General features: G+C 37.1%; 1 protein-coding gene across 3 annotated transcripts in view; it reads right to left on the reverse strand.

Moving 5' to 3' along the window:
* Positions 1–132: 132 nt before the first annotated feature.
* Positions 133–9,207, reverse strand: part of insc (inscuteable homolog (Drosophila)) — an 89,026-nt gene continuing 79,951 nt past the window's right edge. For all 3 annotated transcript variants that reach the window (XM_015384513.1, XM_015384514.1, XM_015384515.1), the window contains 6 exons: positions 6,704–6,875; positions 6,352–6,530; positions 6,154–6,220; positions 4,653–4,808; positions 3,183–3,259; positions 133–887 (listed from right to left, as the gene is read on the reverse strand). In XM_015384513.1, coding sequence (XP_015239999.1) covers positions 759–887; positions 3,183–3,259; positions 4,653–4,808; positions 6,154–6,220; positions 6,352–6,530; positions 6,704–6,875 — 780 coding nt within the window. In that variant the 3' untranslated portion in view covers positions 133–758. The remainder of the gene's footprint in view (positions 888–3,182; positions 3,260–4,652; positions 4,809–6,153; positions 6,221–6,351; positions 6,531–6,703; positions 6,876–9,207) is intronic.

Consider the following 9,207-nt stretch of genomic DNA (forward strand, 5'->3'; position numbering starts at 1 on the left):
CACACACACACACACACACACACACACACACACACACACCGTCCTGCAAGGCACATATTCTGCTATCTCAGGAGCTGTTTTTATGTTTCAGAAAAAGATATATAGTTGACAGTAAAATAAAACATTCCACTCATGACAATAAAGTCTTTATTAAATGCATTATATACTACAATGGTAAATCTGTATAAATAAAAAGCAATTTCTTATTTTGCAGTTGCAGCTGTAATATTTGACTTTTAATGGCATAGAGTTCAGGGAAGTAAGGTGATGTTGCCAGTGTATTTCTCAATAAGACAATCACCAGATACTAACTGACTCTGTTTTAAATATACACATAAATGATGTGACCTGTTAGGAAAGGTAGAAAAAACAACACACTGATAGCAATGAGACCAAATCCTTCCTTTGCTTTGAAAGAAACTTGGTAAAACCTACACAAAGAAACACACATTTAGCATAAAAATTTCCTGTGAAATAAAATTATTTAAAAAGCTAATTTTAATCTTATGCACTTTAAATAGCTACTATATTTACAATGACTCTTGGTGTATTCAGCCTTACATTCATCTGTATGCATGCATATAGTTATGTCTTCTGCATTTATTCATTGTTCAGTTCGACTCCATGCAGCCAAATCCAGGATCAAATTTCCAACGTGTTCTTTGGACGGATGGAAAGGCAAACAAAATTCCTTTTTGTGTCTGAGTACGGCTGATATGTCTGAGAGTTCTTCTCTCAGTGTTTGAATGTGCAGGTCATCATACGAAGCTCTCCTCCATGTTGGAGCACAGCAGGAAAGAGTCGACTAGCCGCGGTTTGATTAGCTGCTGGTGGTCTGCCGCCTCGATGCTGTCTGGACAACCTGCTGCCAGCCTCCTCAAAGCAGCCTGGAGACACATAAACACATGTTACCCACAGGCAGAAATACAACCTATATTATATTTCTGCCTAGGATCTTGCTCTTCTTTGGTTTGCAGCAATATATATTGTAGTGATGTTAAAAAAAATGAGGAAGATGACTTACACTGCCTTGTTAAAAAATTTTTTAATTAACCCCACCTTTTAAACTTTTCATATTGCAACCACTGTCTTGACTTATGTAAAGTTTTAGCATTTAATTTGACATAAAATTGAAATTGGAAAAAAACCTACATGGATTAGCATGCAGTCTTTTTTGGTAACTTTTGAGGTTAATTTTTGATAAAATAATTCCTACTGAGGAATATTGGGCTCAAACCTTTTTCAAGTTTTGCAGAAGATTTTCAATTGGATTTAGAATGAACCATGATAAGGGCCTTATTGATGTACATTTCTATCATCTCTGCTCTTCCCTATGGAAGAGAGGAGTCTCAGTCATTAGATGTAACACACAGCAAACAATGTCAGATCATGATCAGAAAAAGACAATGTTCATTTTGAAGCCTGCCCCTTTTTACAGATTTAGAAGAAATTTCCGACACATTCTGTAGAGACACATCAAGGCCTAAGCACATGAATATAGTACTTTAATCCAAACCTTTATACAGTAACTTTAAGCGCAACAGCATAATGATGCCACTACAGTACCATGCTTCACCAAAGACAAAGACGCCTTTGGGCCAAAAAGTTACACAGGTCAGTCTGGAAAGGAGCAGGCAGAACTCAATTTCATACAAACTTCAGACAAAAATTTATTTTATACGAAGAAAAGCTGTTAAATCAGGGAGTTGAGACAAAGGAGGAGTGGTGGCCTAGGCGGTCAGGGCATTGCGCTTGGAATCCTTAGTTTCTAAGTTCAAGCCCCAATCCCATGACCGCCATCTGGCTCACTGAGGTCTAACTTGAAAGAGAGGGCCAACAAAAAAAAAAAAAATGCATATCTTCTTTTGGAAGGTGAGCTTCAATGGACGATGCAAACAGCAAATTTTAAACAGAGCGTGCATGAGGAGAGATAGGCTGATGTATTCTCTTACATGCCTTTTATAGGCGTTCCGTCTCAGGAGCGGGCACAGGGTTGTGCATGTGCTTTTTTTTGTGGAGTTTAAGTTTTAAAAATTTACGAAAATCCCCCCACAATACCTTTAATTTTTTTGCTTTTTATTAAAGATGGCTTCCTTTACCCCCCTCTTTCAATCATTTGTCCTCTCTGTCCAAAATGTTAACTTGAAAAATGTATACAGCTGAAAGACTCCTGGATATGCATTCCAAATGTTCACAGAAAAACTGAGTGAAAGTCCTGTAGCCCCCAATGTACTCCTGCTTTGTGGTTTTACAAAACATTTTCCTTTATATTTAAAGTATTTTCCATATTTTGTTCTGTTTTATATAATTCCAGTAAGAATAATCAGATTTTTGTTGTGGTAATGAGGAAAAAAATGTGAAAAGGTTATATTGGTTTGAGCTCTCTGGAAATCATGAAGATTTAAATAGAAGAGACATACAGAGTTTGTCAGTAGATGAGCAGATACTGTATTCTAGTTGTTGCTTTAACGAAGCGCTGCAAAATCCCATGTGGCTAATGACTAATATGCACGATGCACCCCATTCAGCCAGAAGAGCCCCTCCAACATTTACATTTAAGATTACAAATGATCTGTAGAAAGCTCCATGTCCTTTGAAGGCGGACGTAGATGTTACACCCGCGCCAGCCAGACCCCTGGCTGAAGGGATAAAATGGAATCGCATTAATGTGAATAGACTGACAAGCACAGGCGCAGCAAAGAGGAAGGCGTTTCTCTGCCCAATTAATCTCCTGACCGCCATCCACTTACATTCATCTCATCATAAGTATTATGATCAGATTTAGAAGAGGCCAAAGCATAAGCTTATTATTTATTCCATGTTCGTACTTTAATTAATAGCAGAACATATAAGGTGATGTGAACTGCTAACGTATCTCTGCATGGCGTGTGATATATTGTCATGTCTCAAACCTCACCTCATAAAAGTGGATAAATTAGACCTTGGCTCTTAGCTTCGATCTTAAACATGTATGTGATATAAATCTAATACTACGCAGTGGAGATCCTCTATGGCTGCAGAGGAAAATGTCTAACATTATACACTTCTGAAAGGAAAAAGGCAATTTGAATGTTTTTATAGACATTTTTTTTGTCTCGAGGACACAGGGTTATTGGAAAGCTATTCAGGCTTCTGATAGAACAGACAGGAACACATATGGAAACACCCATCTGTACACCTACCAGGCAGGCGACCAGAACAGAGTCACTGTTATTTCTCTCAGTGGGGGATCGGCACAGCTCAATGAGACGAGGGACAGCTAGACACAGCAGAGGGGGACACGTTCACTTTCAAACATCAACCTCTTTAAAATGATGTAAAAAAAATAAAATAAAATAAAAAAACGCTGCTTTCTTTATCGTTTATCACCTCTAACATTTAAAAAAATCATGCATTGCTGATTAACTGATTATGAACCTTTCCTTTCAAATCATGGAAGCGATCTACAACAAACATCTTTAATTATTAAAAAAAATGAAAACCTGGGGGAACATGTTTGAAATAACTGACCTTTTTCTCCCATTTAAAATAGGTCAAAATTCAGACAAGTTTAGCATAGAAACTATATTTTCCTTTTTGGTGAATATTTAACCTGATCAGAACGAGTTGTTCTGTTTGATCGCCAATTTCTATCCAGGTTTTAATAACAGGGCTGCTGTTTACAGACAAGCTGAGGAATATATAAGCAGTCTGCAGAATTCATTGTTCTACCCTGAGCATGATGGGGCCATAACTGTGCTTAAGAGCTGCTACTTTTTTTTCTCAGGTCTAAAAGCCTCATCTATTTTTTGTTTTGTTTATATTGTTCTCACTATGTTGAAAAAGATCAATTTGTTTCTTGTTTGGCCGTAAAACTTTTGTCTATATGGACAGCTGCAAATTCCAGTTAACCTTATCAGATGTGTAGCAGGAGCCTTTATGTCCCTGTGTTGATGATGGAAGCTGGGTTCTACTTGCTTGCAGTTGAAATTAGGGTGTTAGTCTCACTATGTAAGAACTGCAGTAAATAATAATGACTAATTAATTGATTACTAAAATCTCTTCCTGCAAGAATCGTTTTTAACATGTTTTAGGTTTTTTTTAATATAAAAATATTTTCCTGGCTGAAAATTATGAATTCCTTTTTTTCCCTTGCAGTAGCAGCTGATTATCATCCTTGAAATCTTTGTTCCATGTTTGCTTAAACTTAAAGCAGAAATACATCAACATTATAAACTATTAGCTATGTTACCTCAAATCATACATTTATTGCGCAGTTATCCTGCAATGACTAAACACAATCAGCTGGTTTTGGTTAGAATAACTATTGAATCTGAATCTAATTTCCTCAAACAAACACAGTTATGTACTAAAATAAATGTTTGGTTCTTTGAACAGTGGTCTGAGTTGTTTTCTGATTTATATCACAGGAAAGATGAGTTTTAAGGTATTATGTTGAGTTGGCTTCTTTAAATCAAAAAAAGGAATGTAATATATGGTTAAAATATGTGGGAGAAGATGAACATCTGAAAGGGATGATTTAAGAATCTTAATATCATTTAAACAGTTTTATATCTGTTTTATTTTTTGTATTTTTATATATATCCAAACTCTTTTTTTCGCACAAGGCCATTTTTTTCTTTTAAAGTAGAATTGATAAGGTTCTTTATTACCTTTAAGCTGGATGGCAGTCTGAGCCAGGTCTGGGTCTCTGCTCAGACGGGCCAGTGTGACTGCAGCTTTCTGCTGCACCCGCTCACAGGCAGCCACCTCTGAGGGATTAGAGGAGGATGGTTTCTCCCCCAACAGCAGGAGCAGTCTCTCTATTCCTAACAGCAAAGAAAGAGAAAAATAGAAAAAAACTATACAACAATTGGCTTTTTTTAATTAAATAAAATAGAAAAACATCAATATAGAGAATCAAAATGATATAAATAAGAAGCACTTTTGGAAGTGATACACCTTTATATTTGCTGATATAAAAACATCAGTTCATTTTATTTCCTAAATAGATAATTTGGAAGAAGAATGACCTGAACATTGCATTACATTGTATGTACAGTAACACTCATGAGTTAAACTCCTCCAAAAAATAGACTGATGCTGCCCTCTGGTGGGAGAAATAGGAATTACATTTCATTCCATCAACTCATGATTTAGACAAACTTTATTTGTATACACAGAGTGCATACAAAATGATATTTTGTATACCCACCCAGCAGCTTAGCAGGAAAAAAAGAACATTTCCATTCTTTAAGTGGAGCAGTGATCAAATGTAAACAGTGTGGAAAAAGGCATTGATGTGGAAGGTTCAAAGCAAAAATAAATAATAAATAACTATATAAATATAAAATATATAAAAATAAAAAATGTATAAATAAACTCATGTGAAAATAAAGAACGATTCCTAATAGAAGATTATCATATTGGTGCTTTGGGCTCTGATTTCATCCCTCTATGGTAATGAAGCTCCATATGTCCTGGAGTGATGTGCCGATAGTTGCACGCTTCCTGATCATGTCTTTAAGGATCTTTTAGGCAGATTTATTAGCACTAAGGAGAGCAACATGCAACAAATATCTAAAATCTAAAAAAAAATTCAACTCCAGATTTGCAAACATTTATTCAAAGAGAACATGTATTTATTCTGAGGGTTAATTATCCTGTTAAAGAATTTAAAGACAACTTGTTTTCCCCTTTTTGGGCACAGGTTGGATGTGTGGGAGACTTCTTTAATGCTGTGTGTTTGAAACGAGAACACAGATCCTTCAACTTATCAAAAGGTGATTGATGAAGTATTGGTCAAAGAAAAGCTACATTTTAATTTTTTGCATTGTAATTTTTTCAGTATAAGCTAATACACCTCCAGTCCATGTTTGTGCAATTCATAAAGGTATGAATCAAAAATTATTTCATTGATGGAGTTTTTCCCCTCACCACTAAATAAATGTTTTTAAGTTAAAAGTCAAATGTTTCCACAATGTTTTTGGTACGATAGCAACTGAAATAAATGAGAAATTTGTTTTCAGACACTGTTGGAGATGCAGAGGCAGAGCTATAGATGATCGCTGCATTTATGGTTATGTCAGACATTTTCGTTTTTTAGGATTAATGGTGCCTTGGTGCAAAAAGAAATACAATTAGAAGAGATAATATAGCAGTAGATATGTTTACCTTGCTCTTGCAGGACATCTGAAGCACACGCCTCCAAAACAGAAAGATTTGCCAAAATTGTCACCACCTGAGATATAAATGATATATGAAAAGTGCAGTTTTTTTTTTTATATATAAAACACAAACAAACTTGCTAGTATACCATTAGGCCTGTATGTTTGAGCCAACTATAACGCCTGTTTCTGTTGTGTTTGATACCTGGTCCTTGGAGTAGGGTGTGTCGACTCTTTGGCGGTCCTTGCATGCCTGCAGCAGGATGTGGATGGCGTTTAGCTGCAGGAGAATCTCACAGGCCATGCTGTCGAAAAAAGTGATGTTGGCCAAGGCTGCAGAAGCCAGGAGGAACACTTCACCACAGGAGGCACTCTCACACAGCTCTGAGACAATAAAGGGCATCCTGTTAGCTATACTCTTTTGGTGCAACAAAATGCTACCAAGTCTAATTTGTTTTTGTATACAGTATATATGTATAGCCTTTTAAAACACTAGATTTTTTTGTCCTACAAAACACAGAAAGGACAGTATGGTGCCAGGCAGTGTGCCCACTCACTGATGAGAGCTGTGACGATGTCATGCATGCTCTCCAGGAAGCTGGCAAGGTGCTGAGTGGAGGTGTGGTGGGGTGAGGTGATCTGAGCCACGACTGCCGCAGCCTCTGCCCTGGCTGCTTCAACGCTGCTGTCGTCAGTCAAGATGTCTGCCAGGCATAGGATCCCATCCACCTGCAGGTCAGTGATAAAAATACAGATATTAAACATGGCTGACCAGGTTCCCTTCTCCTACACAACAAAAGACAATAAACCATTTAATCTTTGTCAAAACAAGACTTTAAAATGACAAATAAAATAAAAGTAACAAGCCAACAGTGACTGAAAAGCCTTAGAAGGACATTCAACCCCTTTATTACACTGCCAAAAAATGGAAGTAACATTTCCTTAAAATAAGTGCATTTTTTCCTGTACTGAGCAGGTACGTGAGACACTTTGCCAATAGAATAAGTGATTCAACCTGGAGAGGCTCACTCAAAGAAAAATTGCAATTAGAAAATATAGCATTTATTTAAACAGGTAACACAATAATATTCTTCAAAATATTTCTATCTAAGGAAAAACAGCTCACTGCGAACAATCATTAATTCTCTGCAATCTGTTAATCTAAGCATGATTGTAACGACAGTGGAGAGGAAAACTTTTAACAAGAAGAAACCTCCAGCAGAACCAGGCTCAGTGTGAGCGGCCATCTGCCGAGGCCGACTGGGGTTTAAGGAGACAGAAGCACATGAAGACATAAACCAAATAAGTTAATTGGTGCTCGGGCCTCGAGCGAAGACTTTGATGCTGTGAATCAACATACTCTTGGATGAATAACCAAAAAAAAGGATTAGTGTCTCAAACCTGGTGATGGAATAAGCCAGAGGATGAGTGAAAATGATAATGAGGGAGGAGATGGGGGAAAGTTCGCTTGGATGTGAGAAAGGGAAGCTGGGCTGGAGCTAAATGAAGGTGATCTTGCAAGATGATTGGCTTTGGAGAAGGTGCTGCCCCGAGCTGATTGGCTGGAGCTGAACAAGGGACATCGCAGGTGTTTCAAGTGAAGCTAATAAAAGTCTTTCAGATTGAATTTACACTTAATCTTCATGACAATTTAAAATAAGTTAAGATAATAATAAAAACAAACAACTGCAGTCTCTTATTTTAAGTGCATAATTCCTAATTGCTGCTGCACTTCATGAATGGAAATGTTATTTTTTACTGCTAAGCTGCTGCTCATCCACTGTCGTTAAGCTGTATAAACAAAATTTCATTTTGTGTACACTGTCTATACAAAATGACGATTAAGTTTTTATCTTATTTTAAAAGTAAAAATACTTATTCCATTGGCAGATCATCATATTCACCTACTCAAATTAGGGTAAAGACACTGATTTTTAGATAGTTTTTACAGTGTAGAGAAGTTTGGAATGCTAACATGTTGGTAAAAATCCCACTTAGAGCCTATTTCTTTTTTGTTCTTACAACTGTAATACAAACAGCTGGACTGTCTGATAACAATTCTTAGTACAGATGATGAACAAGAAACTGAGCATCACTTCAAAAGAGAAAAAAAGCATTCTAATGTCCTTAAATAAATCAATATGGTATTTAAATGTGTGCTCTTTGACCTTTTCCAATCCCAACATTTGTGCTTGGATTGGATAGAAGCATAATATTACCTTGGCAACACTTGTATTCACTACATTAGAGAAGAGTCTCTGATCTCCTTATGTGAGGTTATGGACCCCTTTTTACTGTATTATGTTAAACAAAGGAAACCATAAACAAAGTAAAACATCGTTATCTGTATGTTAATGATTCTGGATCGCCATGCAGACCACCAGCTTCACTCTTCACTCGCAGCCAAAACCTGCAGCTCGTAAAGCTGTTGCAGTGAAGACAGTCATCTTTGTTTAACGAGACACCGATAGACTTTTATACGTGACTGGCAGCTGCCCAGGTGACGTGCATCATCAGCTTTGAGGGAGGAGCTAAGAGGGTTCAGCCAACTTTTGAGGATTTGCTTCAGTGTACGAGGTCAAAAGTTTGGTTGAGTCTTTGTGTTCTTACTGTCCTCTGGAGAAAGTACTTACTTCAACCTTAAATGTTTCCAGATTTTCACAAAATGCAAACAAAACATTTTACATAGAATAAACTGTGATTTTATCAGACAGTGCAGCACAAAGTAATTCAAGGTAGGAAAAGAAGAAATTACTGAAATTTAACCTATGAAGTTTCAGAAATGTATATACAACCATAGGCGTAACTTCCTTAAGGACTGGTGTGGACATGTCCCCAACAATATTGACCAGTAGGGGGACAGTCCCCACCAATATTTTGTACACGTATTTTGCTTTCGGTGCTGTGTATATCTGATTAAAACCCCATTCATGCCGCTCCTCAGAAAGAAAATAAAAAAAGATCTCCCCGCTGCTCACCGTCCACAAACCCCGACAAAAAAACTCAGAAAAAAGAATCTCTCGCTTTCTCCCCATCTCCCCCCCCCGCCCTCTCCCCTGTC

The sequence above is a fragment of the Cyprinodon variegatus genome, unplaced genomic scaffold (genome assembly GCF_000732505.1).
Source record: "Cyprinodon variegatus isolate N-32 unplaced genomic scaffold, C_variegatus-1.0 Scaffold314, whole genome shotgun sequence".
NCBI classification, from domain to species: Eukaryota; Metazoa; Chordata; class Actinopteri; order Cyprinodontiformes; family Cyprinodontidae; genus Cyprinodon; species Cyprinodon variegatus.